General features: G+C 52.2%; 1 protein-coding gene across 2 annotated transcripts in view; it reads left to right on the forward strand.

The window, feature by feature from the left end:
* Positions 1-17,324, forward strand: part of Sufu (SUFU negative regulator of hedgehog signaling) — a 163,814-nt gene that overhangs the window by 142,132 nt on the left and 4,358 nt on the right. For both annotated transcript variants that reach the window (XM_004631486.2, XM_004631485.3), the window contains exons 9-11: positions 4,141-4,275; positions 7,392-7,530; positions 15,872-15,940. In XM_004631486.2, coding sequence (XP_004631543.1) covers positions 4,141-4,275; positions 7,392-7,530; positions 15,872-15,940 — 343 coding nt within the window. The remainder of the gene's footprint in view (positions 1-4,140; positions 4,276-7,391; positions 7,531-15,871; positions 15,941-17,324) is intronic.

Consider the following 17,324-nt stretch of genomic DNA (forward strand, 5'->3'; position numbering starts at 1 on the left):
ATATTTATTTATTTTTATTTATTACATTTATTTATTGTGTGTGTGTGTGTGGCCAGCTCAGCCCACCAGGGGGCGGGGCTGGCTGGCATGTGGTGCTGGAGGATTGAACCGTGGTCCTTGTGCTTTGCCAAGCTTGTTTCAAGTAGGTGCTTTAGACCACTGAGCCATCTCTCCAGCCCCAGTGGGTGGTTTTGAATACTCTAAGGGAAACAGCCCTGAGACTCAGAATGTCAGGTCTGAGCTGTGTTCACCTGTCTGGTAGACAGAGGGGTGCCAGGGACCTCGGGCTGGCAAGGTTTAATGCAACATTTTGGAAATATTCTGACAGCATTATAGAAGTGTGCAGAGAACACCCAGGAGGGCAAGGGCAGGAGATGAGAGGGTGGAGGGATTTGCAGAGGCCTGAATAGGCATCCTCAGGGTACTATGGTCTGTCAGCCTAGTGCTAGCCTGTCGACTGTTCAGTCAGCCTGGATGAGAGCGCTGATGGCAAGTTCATCAGTTCAGTCAGTGACACAACGTCAGGAGGGAGTGCCAGGACAATTGAGGCCAGAGTCAGCCTTCCTGAAACCCTGCCAGTGAGCAGAGCTGTGCCCTTAGCATCAAATAATGCACAGTATGTGCTAGGTGAGGACCAAGAGGGCAGCCCAGAGGATAGTGCTGGGGGAGGTTGTGTTGACCGAATACAGTAGGAGTTGGTAGTTTGATGAGGTTACAGAGAATAGATAATTTGATGGCAGTTTTAATAGAAAGGAAGTGTCTCGCATGAGAATGATCATATGGCCCCTGTGACCTGGCCTGGTTAAGCCTCATACTCATTTATTTCCACACAGAGCACTTTATTTCTGGACACAACACTCTAGTTTGACAAGCTACAATGAACCCAAGGAATGGAGGCTTGAATGGATGGATTTCAGAGCCTGGTCTTGAGCAGTTAAGAGCAGGGCCACCAGTCGTAGAAAAGAAGCTGTTGAGAAGACATGAAAGCAGCCTTCAAGATTCAAAAAGCTGTCATAGGAAGATGCATTTAGTTCCAGTGACTTGAAGGCCAGTGCTTTGAGAATCACTGAATGGCAGGTTGTACTCTGTAGAGCGGAGCTTCCACCCTGCAGCACAGCAAAGGCCTCGGGGTTTGTCGGCCTGGTCCTGCCTCACCACTGCCGAACCAAGACCCGTAGTGCCTGCAGCAGGAGTCAGGAGCCCTGCACACCCATGCTGAGGGCAGGACCCTTGCTCAGCAGGGGAACTGACCTGGTCAGAGGCGGTTGGATTCTGGGCCCAGGAAATAAGAAGCAGTTTTCTGTCACACCATTTTTATAGGAGAACAGAGAGACTTTAGTAGCAGCTATACTTTGGACACTTACTGCCTTCAATATAGTGACCTCATTGTTACTTACTCCCATTAAGATACTGAGGCTTAGAGATTAAATCATTTGCCCGCAGTCACCTAAACTCAAACCCGGAACCTGTGCAGTTTGGCACTCTGCCTCTTAGAGCATGCCCCTGACAGTCCCCAGTAGATTGAGTCCTGCCTTCCCAGGAGCCCCTCCCTGCCAGCCCCCAAACTCTCTTGCCTTCTCTTTGGGGAACTCTGGGAAAAAAACAGCCCAGCTGAAAAATTAGGCCATGCTGCTGAGCACACTACTTATTTTTTTATGACTAAGATTAAGCTGACAACCATGCAAAACATTGCAAACCTGTGTCGGCTGCAGATTTAATACCTCACCCAACCCACACAAATAATTCATGTTTCTGCATCAATGTCCAGAAAAAAACAAATCAGCAAAAAGCCAGGCTCCTGTGTGTGCGAGTGGCTGTGGTTCCACTGGAGCAGCATGCCGGAAATATCCAAGCTTCAGTACTGCACAGCTAGCGTTTTGCAATTTTTCTTCTCTTAAAAGATTACAGTACATTTTTTCAGATGATTGAAGGTTGGTGGGAAGTGTAAATGTGGGCACTTGTCACATTAATTCTTCAGATGATTAAGTTCTTTTCCATTTCTTTAAAGCTGTTTGCAGTTGGTTTGATGTCCTCTTTCTGGGTGAGTGTGTTGTGGCAGTTGCCAAGGTGACTTTAGCTGACTTTCAACAATTTATTTTTCCCTCCAGCCCAAGAGTTTCTAGGCTGTGAGTTGATTGTTCTCCACCCACCCACCCCACCTCCCACTGCACCGTCTCAGCGTTGCCCCACTGTGTCTGAGAGGTTGGGACCCTGGCAGGCAGGCCCTGCCCACCAAGACTCGCAGCCCCTTGGGGAACATGGGCATGCCTGGTTGAGGGCCTACGGGGGTGGCACGGAGAAGTGACCATGAGAGCTTTTCCCCTTTGACTCCGGGAGAGCCCTACAGGTGTAGCTCTGTATCAAAGGCTTGCCTTGCATATGAGGACCTCCATTCCCAGCGCCTCAAAAAGTGTAAGTTAAAAAAAAAAAAAATTTAAAAACAAAAAGTATAAGTTGAAGAAAAGCAAAACCTGGCTCTTTGACCTTAGACTTGTCGCTCCACCTCATCTGTGAGGCCTACATTGGCTTGCTGTGCCGGCTTCGTGAGGGAACCTGTGGTCTTACACGAGACCTGGCACAGAGGAAGTGCTCAGCAAATGCAGGCTGCAGTTACTTCCTGTGTTCTGCTTTTGTTTGGGCCCCAAGGGACCCCTGTGTCTCCTCTGAGCCCTCCAGTAGGGCCTAGCCTAGAAGTAGGGTTCAGTGTTGTCCTGAGGCACAGCATACTTGATGGAGGAAAGAATTGGTCACAAGTCCAAGGTTCCCATGCCAGCCAGCCGTAGACCAGCTCTGTGGCCTTGGTTTCTTTGCTGTCCCTTTTCTGAAAAGAAAGAAGTAAATGAAATAACCTCTGCATTTGCTTCCAGTTCTCACAGACTATGACCCTCTTGACCATAATGTTTATCTTCTCTATAGGTCTTGGGAAAAGCCAGGGACAAACAGTGCCCAAGTCAGCTTTGAGCATCCAGAGAAAGGGACAGTTTTGTGAAAGAACAGTCAACTCTGGGTGGATCCTCACAGGGAAAACTCGTTGAGCAGAGTGTAACTGTCCCTTTACCTAGGGCCTTGCTGTCCAGCTCTGCCCACACCACCTTGCCTGGGCAGGGATGTGCGTGTGTACCACTCCACTGGCATAGCCCATCCTCATCCCCCCGTGTATGAGAAGCTTGGCTCTGCCCCTTGGGCAGCCCAGACATCCTGGGTGGCTCCTGCCTGTCACTGGAATGATGAACAACTAGAACTTCTCACCAGTATTTTGATGGACACTTGGGGAATTGGCCCGAGATTCACAGCCCAAACCAGAATCCGGCCTTTTGAGTGGGATCGGTGGGTGACCCTCATTTCCTGCCAAGGCAGATTTGAGAGGTTGTCAGTTGGGGCAGCTGAATTTGAAAAAGCAAATCTTAGCATGCAAAGGGCCCCTGTGGCCCAGCTACAGCACAAGCTGTTGGTGGGGGGCAGGGCAGGAGGGACCGTGAAGCTGCAGTGCTGGCTCACTGTGGCCGGGGTCACAGTGGAGAGGAGTCAGTACAAAGCTCCCAGCAGGCCCACTAATCTGACACCCAGCGACCACTTTCTCCCTCTATGGGAGGAGTGGTAGGGTGAACGGTGCCTGTGTGACTGCAGCACTCGCTGTGAGCAGGAGTAGACATGTGCGAAGCCTTTGCAGGTTGGCTGCACAGAGGCCCTTGGCGTTGGGTCTCAAGGTGCTCTCTCATGCCAGCCTTGGAAAACCAGGGTTTTGGGCTTTAGGGAAGGAGAAAACAAGGGCTTTGGGCAATCAGCAGATCACAGAAGCCACTTGGGCACAGACTGTAATGTTGGGTGCTGTGTGTGACACTGGAGGCTCTAGAGCCAGCCCTGATGAGAGGAACGCCAGCTCCAGCCCTCACTGGCTGTGGGACCTGCGTGAGTGGCTTGGCTTCCCTGCTCCCAGTTCCTTTCCTATAAAAGAAAAATGGCAGTAGGAGCGTACTGAGGAGTGGCAGCCAGTGAGTGTGCATGGTACATGACTGGCTGCAGTCAGCATGATGGGGCAGCATGGTTGTTAGTGGTCAGGAGCCCAACCCGACACGCCTGTCCTGCTCCTCTAGGTGCTCTTCACCAGACGCTGAACCCGTCCCTGTGCTCGCTTTCCAGGAGCCGCAAAGACAGCCTAGAAAGTGAGAGCTCCACAGCCATAATTCCCCATGAGCTGATCCGTACACGGCAACTCGAGAGCGTACATTTGAAATTCAACCAGGAGTCCGGAGCCCTCATTCCTCTCTGCCTGAGGTGAGCTGAGACCACCACTGTGCAGCTAGGCTGCAGGGACCGTTCACAGCTTCCTCTTTGCTCCTCTAGCAGCCACCAAACCTATGCTTGCCAGGCACCTGTGCCAGCCCACATACCTATGCAAGTCTGGGGCTAGCAGGGAAAACACTTGGGCCTGTGTGGGAGCCCAGGGAGCCCGAGAAGCCAGTGATCCCTGTGTCACGGGTCTGCAGTGTTCCTTCCATCATGCCTCCAGATAGCCAAGGTGTGGCAACGTCTCCAGCAGGGGGTATGGCCAGTGGGCTCTGGGACATGAAGTGGTCTCGGCATCTCTTAGCTCAGAGCAGCAACAGCCTCGATGGGCAAAGGACTTAGCCCAAGAACACCATGGGTCTTTATTCTGGCTAGATTGTGAGTCTAGAGGCCACAGGGAATAGATGCTAAGGAAAACTTCTTTGTTCAGGAATTGTCCTTTAGCCCCGCTCATCTGGGGGAGATTCAGTAACCAAGGGTGTCTCAGCTAACCCCTGCCATTCCATAAGCCTAGGGTCCCCAGTAGAAGTAGGCTGCCGGGAAGTGGTTCTAGGGAGTTGGGCTCTACTTGCTCTTGCTTGCTCTTTCCTGGAAGTGCTCCAGTCTTCACACATAGCAGCCAGTGCAGCTGACTCCTGGAGGGCCGGGAGAGGAGGCCCAGCCGCATCCCTCTGCTATTGCTCAGAGCTAGAAACACGGCTGTGAGGCCCGAAGTAAGCTGTCTACTCAGGGATGCTGCTTTGGGCTTACTCTTGGAACAGCACTGCATGGCTTCCCAGGCTTCCACCCTTATTGCTAGCAGAGGAAGCTGTAAGAATCCCTCGAAAGCTGGGCATGGTGGTGCACACCTGTAATCCCAGCTCCTAGGAGACTAAGGCAGGAAAACTGTGAGTTTAGAACCAGCCTGGAATACATACCAAGTTCAGGGCTGGCCTGGACTACCTTGCAAAACCCTGTCTCAAAGAAGTGCCAGACATGGGAATGCATACCTATGATTTCAGCATTCAGGAGGCTGAGGCTGGAGGATCGCCAGGCATTTGCAGCCAGCCTGGGCTATGTAATGAGTTCTCGGCCACCCTGGACTGTATATCAAGGCCCTGTCTCAAAAACAAAACACACAGAACAAACAAATGAAAGAAAACAAAAAAGGGAGAGAAGGAAAGAAAGGAGAGAAAAAGAGGGAAGGAATTACGCTAAATTCAGGATAGTGATAAGATGTGGTTATATAGTTTACTGGCCTCTGTTCCTGAAATTGGAAAAGCATTTGAAAGGTAACCAAAAAGAAAAAGAAAGGTAACCAGACATGGCCAGCTATCCCAGGATGCAACAGTAGGGCCGAGGCAGCAAGTGGCCAGGTCAGAGAGAATAGGCGCCAGCAGAGCCCAGCACCAGGATCCATCCATTTCCTTCCAGCTGCTCCTTGGTGCAGACTCGGGGCCTTGAAGGCTGGTGAAGGGCTATCTGGAGGTAGACTGAAGAAGCAGGCTTTGTTTGCTTCTCTTGCTCATTGGTATCCCTGCCTGCCCTAATTCTAGGTGTACTTCCAGAATGAGGATTTAAAGTCTTTTTGCTGTTCCTTCAGTGACCCCACTTGGCTTCGGATTTTTCTTCAAAACTCTGTTTGTGGCCTTTGGACTAGCCAATTAAATGTTACAGGGACTGGGGAGATGGCTCAGTGGAATAAGTGCTTCCCTGGCAAGCGCAAGGGCCTGAGTTCAATCCCCGGTTCTGCAAAAAAAAAAAAAAAAAGAATTAAATGTTACAGGCATAAGCGCCTGCCTGGCAAACACAAGGTCTCAAATTCAGTCCCCAGTACCGAAAATAAATAAATAAATAAATAAATAAATAAATAAATAAATAAAATGTTATAGGAGCACCTAGGTGCAGGTGAAAGATTCCGCCCTGGACACTGTACAGTGTCCTGCTGTGGAGGCACCACACTGCTGTTTGTGTGGGTACTGCTCCAGCCCCACCCCCAGAGGGGAAGGTGACTTCCTTCCTCCTGGGGCACGGCTCTGAGCATCATCACTGACTTCCCTCTCTGGCCTCAGGTTCCCCCCTCACCTGCAGGTGCGGGGCCTCCACCACCCTTCAGGGTTTGTGAGCTCTGCTCTAGAGTTGGCTCTGCTAGCTTTGAGCACTTCCAGAAGATGACATTAAAGGGCTAGTGACAGCTGCTTTTGCTTTTTTTTTTTTTTTTTCCTCTACTACTGGAGATTTAACACAGAGTCTTCAAATTAAGCTATATCCCCACCCCACCCCCTTAAAAAAATCATTTATTTATTTATTTGGTACAGGGTCTCACTGTGTAGCTTGGACTCATAGTGATACTCCTGCCTGAGCCTCCCCAGCACTGGGATTACAGGCATGTGCCACCACACCCGGTTTCAGTGGCCAGCACAGCATGAGGTACTAGGGATCAAACCCAGGTCCCTGTGCTTGCCAGGCAAGTACTTGGACAGCTGAGATATCTCCCCAGCTCCCATCCCTTTTTTATTTTATCTATTTATTTATTTACATACCGAGGATTGAACTCTGGACCTTGTGCTTGCCAAGCAGGTGCTTAAGCTGCTGAGCTATCTCCCCAGCCCTGTTTTTTAAAGTTTTTTTGTTTGGTTTGCTTTGATTTGTTTTTTTGTTTTGTTTTATTTTATTTTGTTTTGTTTGAGATAAGATCTCACTACGTAGTTCATGCTGGCCTTGAATTTACAGGATTCCCTTGCCTCAGCCTCCCAAGTGCTGGTATTACAGTAAGGTGTGTACCACCACAGCTGGGTCATAAATCTTTTATTTTCAATCAGGATTTATGGGTCACTTAAGTTTTCTCAGGTGGGCTCATACTTTTGATCCTTCTGCCTCTGTCTCCAGAGGGGATTACAGATGTGTGCCACCACACTCAGCTGGTGGCTTCCTTTCAAAGGTGCTACAATGAACATATTTGGCTGCAGCCTTGTTAGTGGGCAGGTGGGACACCAAGAAGGCATCTGTTAGGCACCCTACCTCAGGGAACACAGCTCAAGAGTCCCAGAGGCTTGGCCAGGCCTGCTGCACTTTGGGATATTCAAAGACCCAGTTCCTCACTGACTCCGTGTTCCTACCCCTAGGGGCAGGCTCCTGCATGGACGGCACTTTACCTATAAAAGTATCACAGGTGATATGGCCATCACGTTTGTCTCCACGGGAGTGGAAGGTGCTTTTGCCACGGAGGAGCATCCTTACGCAGCTCACGGACCCTGGTTGCAAGTGAGAAGGCCCCTTTTCTTGCCTACCTTCTTTCCACAGACTCTCTCCCACCCACCCACTGCCCCTCCCTGTGCAGCTCCTCGTGGTGCCCCTGCCCTGGAGGCTGGACTCAGGGCCTGAGGCTGTGCGTGCTCATGGAGTATGGAGCCTACTGCCTGTGCCAGTGGCTCCAGGGGTGCTTCCTGGCTCCTTCCCCTCACCCAAAGCACAGGGGACCACTTTTCTGGCTTGTGTGGTTCTGGTTCCTGGGGAAATTCAGGTATAGAACACTGGGGCTTTCCACATCCTAAGTAAATTGATGTACTGGAAACCAAGGTCGTAGAAGCCAGAGGAGCTATGGAAACCACTCTGTGGCAGCTGTCTGGGAATCTTAGAAGGCTGAGATGGGTGGGCTGCAGTGGCCAGAGGTGCCCCCACATACCCCACCCAGTCTAACAGCTCTGCTGTTCCTCCTGATGGAAGTCCAGCCTATTTGAGCAGAAGCCTGCTAGCTGGTCCCAGGCAGCTCAGCCTCAGAGCTAAAGCCAACACAGGGCTGGAGCTACAACACTTGGCCGCTTTCCAGCAACCCTCAACCCCCACATCCCCCTGTCCAGGTCTCTAAGGAATGCTCTGCCCTGATTGACTTCTTTTTGGTTTTTGGAGTCAGAGGAAGAACATTTTACCCTACCTCTCCCAGGAGTATCTAGAGAGGGGAATTTAGGGCCAAGGGTGTAGGAGAGCACTTGCCTAGCATGCAAAAGGCTCTGGGCTCAGCCCCCAGCGAAAGGGGGAATGGGCAGAGAGACAGACAAAGAGAAAAAGAAGGAAGGAGAAGGCAGGAAGGGAAGAAGGAGAGAAAAAGGAAAGAGGAACTTTTCAGCAAGGATGGGGTATGGGGAGATAGAGAAGAAAGAAAAAATGAGAAGAAAGAGGAAAGAGAAAGGGAGGGAGGGAGGAACAACAGAAAAAAAGGAAGGAAGGAAGGAAAGAAAACCCAATGCCAATTCAGAAGATGGCCCAGAAGAGAGCAGAAGAGAATTATGGTGTATGGAGAGGGTCATAATGGTTTTGAGAGTTTAACCCAAAATAGGGATCGGCAAAGCATATGTACTCATTTTGTTTTGAGAAAGGGTTTCACTGTGTAGTTAAAGCTGGCTTTGAGCTCACTGTGTAGCCCAGGCTGGCCTTGCACGCCCGCAGTGCTCCAGCCTCAGCCTCCGGAATGCTGGGTTACAGGTGTGCACAGCTCGCCCAGCCGAGCACTTACACTCCTGATAGAGACATGTTTGTCAGTGTGTGTCTGCTTGCAGAATTCTTTCTCCTTCAAGTCAGCCTCTTCCCTTCCACCAAAATCCTAACCCTTAATTAAAACAAACAGCAAACAAAGAACACCAGTCATGCTCCCCAGACTCAGCTGAGGTACAAGTGGAAGCTAGTGCTTTAGGGATATTGTGTTCCATAAATTATCTTGCGTTTTTCCACTGTTGTTATTACATTGTTTCATAACAAAATTACTTTGAACCATAAAGTTATAAATACATTTTAAAAGTCCCACTTGGTAACATTAGATTTCTGTCCACCAGGTTTGGTTGTTACTGTAGCAAAAGCTCTGAAATACAGCATTGGAATTAGCCCAGCCCAAGTGGAAATCCCCCTCCTCCCAACCCCAGCTGTGTCCTGGCTGTAGCCACCTCTGCTAAGAACAGGAGGGCACAGGCCTCTCCCCTGGCAGAACTGGTGGGGAGGCCTGTGCAGGAGACCCCAATTCCTGAGAATTCCGGGACATGGCACGGTGCTGATAGTTTTCAGCACAAGTGTTCTCCAGATTTTGTGCATTTGGAGGGAAGTAAGGCCTGGGGCCTCCCTAAACTCAAGAAGCCCATCCAGTTTTATGTCCCATCGTCAACTCTGAACTTGCCCTTAGAGTCTTACTGAACCCTGGGAGTGTCTCCCTGGCCTGAGAGGAGTGGTCGGCATTGTCGGTTTTCAGGCACCCCAGAACTGCAGGCCTAGAGGGCTCAGCAGAGGTTCTGTGGCCCCTCCGTCATCTGGAAGGAAGCATCTGAACCTCATAGAAAATCCCAACCTCCTGGTCCCCTGGCTCCTGGCATTCCTGACACCCTCCCTCCCTGGCAGCCCCTCAGTGAACTGGGGCACTTGGTACCCCCTAGGCTGTTGCCCAGGGAACCGTGGAGCAGTGGGAACGAGCCACTGGCCTCGGCATGTTTCAATAAAGTTGCTGTGCCGGGAGCTGCTTAATCAAAGGCCTGTGTTGTGGGCTCATTAGTGTGGTCCACCCCAGGCCTGCTCACAGGACTTTGGGGAAGGATACCAAGGCTCCTGTCCCCTATGTGTGCCCTCAATCACTGGGGTTTCTCGGGCTCTTTGCCAGGAGCTCTGGGAAACCCCACCTCCCCCAGCTGCCAGTCTCACCCCCTCAGCCCTCCCTGCAAGCAGTCAACAGTTTTGTTTTTCCCCCCATAATTTTATTGAGAAATAGCAATGAGACAGTTTCAAATCAAATTGGTAGGACAGTTCCAATAATTAACACATCACATACTCTCTTCCTAATGGTTATTTGCTGTACAAGGTGCGGACATGATATAGTCAGCAGTTCTTCATCTGCAGGCCAGTGTACCTTCCTTTTAGGGTCTAGCCTCTGTGGTCACAGGCGTCTCCCTAGCTTGTGGGAACCTGGGCTTGTAATGACTTGTGGGCTCCTAGGTCTCTTTTGGGCTGTGGCTGTCACCCTGTGAGTCTGCAGGATTCTTGGAGGCTAAGGTTAGACTTACAGTCAAGGTGGGGCCCACTCTGCCACAGCAGGAAGGCCCAGACCCCTCGGTGTGAACCCGACACAAAGGCATCTTTCACTTGTGCTGTGGGGCTGGCGGCGGCTCCTAGGGCTGTGTGCCCAAGCCTGTTTGAGGCAGAGGAGCAGGAAGGAGCCGAGTGGCAGACCCAGGATGTGGAGAAACCAAGACATGTGTTCTCTTGGCTGCTGCCTGAACTCTCCCTGTGAGTCCCAGCTGAAGCGGGAGAGGCAGGGAGGACTCGCCTGCATCAGCCTGGGAGGCCTCGCTCACAGCCTTGGCACTGCGCTCTGGCTTCCAGCCCAGACCTGTTATCTCCTGGTGGAAAGCAAGGCACAGACAGACACCCTGTGTGCGTGGGGGAAGAGCAACAGGAGAGGCTGAGAGGGAAAGGCAGCTTAGGGGCCGAGCCCCTTTCCAGAGCTTGAGGAATGGCCCCAGAGAGGACCCGCCCACCTTCTGCTGGGCTCTGGCCGGAGAGGCAAGATGGGTGTCCGGTAGACAGTCGTGCACTTGTGAGGACAAGCTTGGGCTGCAGGGGTGAGTGAGAGCAGCTCCAGCTCGACCCAGCTCACTTTCCCCATCCGCCCTACTTGTTGGGCCTGGAAACTCAGCCAGCTTGAGCACTGCTAGAGGGTCTCAGGATCCCGCTGAGGCCCTCTTCTGCCTGCTTCCCATGTCCTGAACTGCAAACTGCAGAGGCAGTCATCACTGGGTGTCAGTCTTGAGAGCTGAAGGGGAGGAGTCTGAAGCGCAGAGGTCACAGAGGGGTCACGTCACCATCCAGGAGGATATTTTCTTAGGCCCTGTTATGCTTTCTCGGCTGTATGGTGTCTTGACAGGACACCCAGGTAGCTGCCTCAGGCCTAGCACCCCTGAAAGGAGTCCCCAGGCTCAGGAGAAGATGCCCAGCAGCTGTCACAAATGGGATCTGTTGCTCCCAGCCAGGCTTGGAGGGGTCCTGGTGGGCTACGCTTAGCCTCCCGCCATGCCCAGCCACGTGGAACACTGTCTCGGGAGCGGGCAGCCCCTTCCACCATGGGCTTGGCCACACCATTGTCCCTGGAGACCTGTGCTTGGGCTGTCAGACCCCTCACTGTCCAGGGCTAGGCCTGTAAGATGGGAAGTCCAGCACTGTGTCCAAGGAAGGACGCTTCCTCCCTTGAAGGAGAGAGCTGTAACTCACCGCTGTGTCCCAGCAGCAAGCAGCTGGAGCAGGAGTCTCAGCCTACTCCTTTTTTTTTTTTTTATTTTTTATTTTTTTGCACGGTACCGGGGATTGAACTCAGGACCTTGCACTTGCCAGGCAAGCACTTATTCTACTGAGCCATCTCCCCAGCCCATTAGCCTACTCCTGTTCACCAAAGCCAACTTCTTGCCACTCGTTGAGAATAGGAAGTAAATGGGTAGACCTGTGGGAGGCCCCTGGAGCCCCTGCTGCCCACAAGCATGCAGCTCTGCCCCTCCCAGTGTGGTTGGGGCACCTTCGGGCTGCTGCCTGGCTTTTGTCTGGCCTGGGTGAGGAGAAGGGTTACAGTAGACAAGACTGCTTGCTTGCTGCTGCCCCTGCACTGCTCTTCTGGGTATCGGCATGGCACCTTGGCAGGCCTGGCCACTGTAAATAGTGTATTTCCTCCCCTGAGAGAAGGAAAGGGAGGGAAAAGAAAGCTCAGCTTGTTGGGAAGCAAGAACAGCATGTCAACACAAAGAGCAAACAGGCTCTGGACAAAGTGTGGATTGTCATACCGGGGGAAGGAGTGGGCATTGTCAGCCACTCAGAAGTATCGCTGACCACAGACACTGGAATTGGTGTCAGAGCTGCAGCAGCAAGGCCCCTGCCTGCAGCACAGCAGCCTGCCGTAGCAGGCACAGACGAAAGAGCGCTTTTCAGCTTCCTTCCTGGAACTTGTTGGGGCCTGGGGAATTGGGAAGCTGCTGACAGTCCTCCCTGACCACCGCCAGCCAGGCTGTCCTAAGGCACCCAGTGTGAGACTGATGGAATAATCTGCTAACCTAGATTCTAAGCCCCTTCTTGGTCAAAGGTGGGAGTGGGCGGGGAGCCCCTTGCTCCCCTACGGCTCAGCTAGTTCGAGGGTGGTGGAGCTGCGGCTCCCAACTGTGGGTGAAACCCATCCCCAAATTTCCTTGCTGTGGCCCTGCTCCTCTGACTTAGGAGCTTAGGTGTCCTCACCCCTCCATATTGCCTATGGCCTCAGGAGTGCACTGCTTAGCTGTGCTCAGGGCCTCTCTCACTAGAGGGTCTTCTCACTCCAAGGACTCTGTGCACAAATCTAAGCTTTTATGCTCTGCTTTTCAGGAATGCAGTTATCGTTGTCATTATTGTCATCATCTCTAGTGCTTACTTCTAGCCAAGAGGAACTAGTTTTGTTTTGTTTTGATTTAATAGAGGAATTATTGAAGTGAATGCACTCCTTAGGCGCTCCTTAGGAGTTTTCCTCACTGGCTGCACTTAACTGTCTTGGGGCATTACTTGCCACCCATTCCACATAGTCAGCTTGAGTGTTGAGGCTGTGTCTGTGACACTTGGGGCTTCCGTCCAGTTGAATTGAGCATGTGGCCCAGAGATGTGTGGCTGGTGGTTGCGATTGCTGGTTTTCCAGACTGTTGTCTGTAGAACCCAGGTCTATCTTTATCTCTCCCATCAGAGGAAAGAGAGAAGTCAGCCTTCGGCATACAGGCTTCTAGAGATACCTGTTACTTATCACCTCTCATTCTGGAGTCCTCTATGCTGTCCCCTCCCTTTCTGCAGTGGGAGCGTGAGGGCCACATCCCTTGCAGGACCTCCATAGGATTCTGTGAAATGACAATATCACTGTCATAGTCACTCCTGATTTCATTTGTGGCTGAGCCCATCCACTCCATAGGGTTCCAGTGAGCTTGAGGAGCCCCAGACCCCAGCCCTGCAGGCTTTCCCACAGCTGCACCACAACAGTGGGTCTGTTCCCTGCCAGTACTCCCAGGAGCTGCCCCATCAGAGCTGTCTATCTCCAGAGTCCTGTTGATAAGATCTGTTAACATTCTCAGCTCCAGATCTGAAATATACAAAGAACAAGGCCTGTTTGTTCAATCCAGGGTTCTAAGGTTTAACTCCCAAAGGAAATTAAGTTAGGTGCCTGGAGCTACGACAGTCTGTCGTATATCTTTGCAGAGAATGTCATCCTTAATATCATGCAGATCTCGTGTATAATTTTCCCATTTAATTTTTTAAAATAAAATAATGTGAGGTTTCCAGCAGAAAGAAGCAGATCACCAGAAGTGAAAATGGAGAAGTGACTAGAATTTCCCCCCATTTTGGGGTCTTGCCATCACTTCCCCCAGCTGAGTACAAAATAAGTCCACACAGATGGTGCCATACTTGGTGGTGGCTCTGTGGAAAGCTTCCACAACTCTTTCCAAGCACCAGTTCCAGACCTCTGTCAGAGCAACTGGCTTAGGACTAAGTGTTGGTGGCATTACCTTCCTGTCGTGGAAGAATAGCTCCCTGTGGTCCCCTGGTTGGCACAGGCCCTGCATACCTGCCCCAGCACTAGCTACAGTCCCAGACCACTTGCCACTCCCTAGCAGAAAGCCACTCTCTCCAAGTTACTTGTGGGTTCAGAGGGAGCACTCTGTGATAGATTGGTTTGAGGTGTGTTTGTGTTTGTACTAGCATTTGCAGGGATGACAGCAAGCCCTGGAAATGCCAGAAAGTATAAATGCAACGTTTGTGCTATGCAGGTAGACTGGTGATAACTGATTGAGAGTCTCTGGCCCTTTGGATACAAGAATTAGAGGGTCAAAGTGCAGGCCACTGAGGGCTGTGTCTGACCAGCTGAGGCTGAAGGCCAGGAAGATCTGGCCATTGCTGGGGGCCTGGAGAAGAGTGAGGGAGGTACTGGTGGGCAGTCTCCTTGGCTGGCTTTGTCCTCCAATGCTAAACCTCGCTCCTGTCTCCAGTTGAGGCCTGAACTCCTGGGACAGAAACTTTGCTGGGAGTGGTCTGCGCTGCTTGTGCCTACTGGAAGATGGTTGCTGTCGGCCAAGGGAGGGGCTGGCCTGCCAGGAAGTGGGCTGCTAGAATGCACACACGAGTGTGTGTCCTGGAGCTGAGTCCAAGGCTCAGAGGAAGCACTTAAGACTGTGAGTCCAGCCCAGATGTCGCTGGAATACGGCTTTGTTTGAGCCCTACAAACATGGCGGTATCTGTGCCTCAATTTTCTTGTCTATGAGAAGACCACAACAGCCCTGGTTGTGATGGTGATTTTCTGCCCAGGTGAGGATAGTTTTCTCATTTATCTCCCCAGCCATCAGCTTACTTCCTTTCGGAGCCACCCTGACCATGGCACGTATGAAAACTTCTGCTATCAGAGCAGGCCAACCCCCAGGGAAACCTGATGGATATTTCCCAAGTTCTTGGTCCCCACCCCTCCTACTGGAGGGTTTCACTCAGAGAAGTCCCTCTCCTTGGCCTCCCTGCCCCACTGACCCAGAGTCTGTTGGAGAGGGGGAGAGGCAGGGTGAGCCTGGGCCTGGGGAAGCCAGGAGGCCCTATGAGTGGGCCAGAGGACAGAGAGAGGATTCCAAATGAGGAAGACTCCAGACCAGGGCCTGAGGAGGTGTGGGTCTGGGATGACCCTAACCAAAGAGAGCTGGAGGAAAGACATCATTCCCACCAGCTCAGAACTCTGGCTGTGGTGTTTGTGCCAGCCAAAGAGTGAGTCCAGGCTACCTTTGACACCAGAGCATGAGGTGACAGGTGCAGACCACAGGAGCAGAAAGGGACACTGGAAGGAACCTAGAGGAAAGGCCTCTCTGGAGCCTTGAAGAGCCCAGTAGCAGGAAGGTGTGGCATCACATGTCTGTAGGCCCCGCACTTGGGAGGTAGGAGGACCACAAGCTCAAGGCCAAATGGGTCAGCAGGCTGGGATGGGACAGCCAGGCTGAAGGGCATTGGAGGAAGAAGTTAGATTCCCCACACCATCTGCAAAGTGAGAGGCTGGTCTACAGTCTCCACATTCTCCAGCTCAGACTTTCTGAGATGTATCTTCCGGGGCATTTCCAGACTCCAGACAGGGCTTATATCCCAAAGTCAGACAGATTCCTTTTGTCTGCCAAGTTGGGAGGGGGGTGCAGCCTATAATTCTGATGGGGCAAGGAGGACAGGGCAGCGGCTCCTTTCTGCCCTTGGCCTCAGGCAGGAGGCCTGAATAGGCAGATTTGTTCTGTGTTTTCCCCATCAATTTCCATCTCCCTTTTGGGCCCTGCCCTGCCCACCTCCAGATGTCCCCACAGCCGCTCCCCTCTCCTCTGACCTCCTCCTCCTCTGCCCCACTTTGGCAATGGCAGGCAGCAGTGGCGCTGAGAGCCACTGGGAGTGTGTCTAGGAAGTGGGCCTGATCAGCAGGCTCAGACCTCCTCCAGGGCCAGAAGAAGAGTCACAGCTTGGCAGTTGGTAAAGAAACCATTCATTTATAATAATATAATAATAATAATAATAATAATAATAATAATAATAATAATAATAAAGGTCCTCCATGCCTTATTTGTAGATTCTGTTGACTGAAGAGTTTGTAGAGAAAATGTTGGAAGACTTAGAAGATTTGACTTCTCCAGAGGAAGTAAGCCTGTTTGATTTCTCTGTCACGGTGGGCCGGTCTTCAGGAGCTCAGGCCTGCAACACGTGTCTGTGTCTGCAGGCTGCTTCCTGAGGTGTGGGGAGAGGCTGGAGAGGAGCCCTGAGAATGTTAAACAGCTTCACTTTTCCTGTGTCCATGGACCCCTGCTGTCCCTGCCCCACCTCCGCCCTGCTGGGGACACCAGCAAATTGTCTGACTTGCCCGCTCCTGAGAACCTCATTGAAGAGGCAGCCAGGGCATTCAGGCCAGTACAAGTTCTCCCCAGCCCCTGCTGTTCTCTGGCAGGTTCTGAACAGAAAGCCCATGTCTGCTGCCAGAAAACATTCCACGGGGGTGTTCTGCTGGGCAGCTAGGGCCCCAGGCCACCCAGGAGCCTCTCCTTTCCCTCCTTCTCCAGCCATAAGCTCTTCCCTTAGTCACCTCTTTCTGGCTAGTTTGGGGCCCGAGGAGCTGGCAGGCCAGGTAAGGTTATGCCTTCCCTTGGCTGCTTCTCTTGTGTACAGGAATGGATCCATAATCCCTTTTGTTTTTCTTCCTTGTTCCCAGCACCCTCATTTGTGGGGACTTACCTCATCCTGGAAAGTCCCTTCCCCTCCCCCGCCTCCTCCTAACCAGCACCCCAGTGGGACCTGAGCCTTGCTGGCCTCCATGCCCGATGGGTTAGTAGAACATTAGCAAGCAGCCCCGGCCTCTGGAGAGCTCCCTGGCCTCTCTCCTGAGGCAGAGACAGACCTTTCCTGTGCCCGCCTGCTGGGAAGCATGCTTCAGGGCGAGCGCTTCACCATCCAGGGCTCCCAGGGCTCCCTCAGGCAGGACATGGAAGCCCCCAGCGTGGAGGCTGCAGAGGGCGCTGGGGCTGGACTGTCCTGACCAGGAGCTGCTCGGAGCTAGTTACCCCAGGAGTCCAGGCTATCCGCCATCTTCTGGGGTACAGCTTGACGAATTCACTCCTGTACATTCCAGAATCATCACACATCTACTCCATGCTGGCCCACCTACCCCCAGGAGTCCCCAGGCTGTGAATCCCAGGTCCCCATTCACTCAGACCAACACCAGCTACCCCAAAGTGCCTCTGGAGAGTTCTTGTCATGCTAGGTGGCACTGCACCAGACTGCTGCTTTGAGTTTGGGTGCTGAGGGGGTGGCAGGGAGACAGGCCAGCGAGAGAGGGCCAGGAGCCAGTGGGAGTTTAGGAAAGTAGGTCACTAAAAATGACTTTTATTTTTTTGCTTTGCCTTCCTGTCCAGAGGCTGTCCCCGCAGCCTGCCCTGTTCTCTGCTTTGTCCTGGCCTGGCAAGTCCCCCTCCGAGGGAGGCCAGGGCAAGCCAGCCAGGAAGCGTCAGGAAGTGTCAGCCCTCCGGCCAGCT

Source organism: Octodon degus, unplaced genomic scaffold (assembly GCF_000260255.1).
Source record: "Octodon degus isolate 3935 unplaced genomic scaffold, OctDeg1.0 scaffold00042, whole genome shotgun sequence".
NCBI classification, from domain to species: Eukaryota; Metazoa; Chordata; class Mammalia; order Rodentia; family Octodontidae; genus Octodon; species Octodon degus.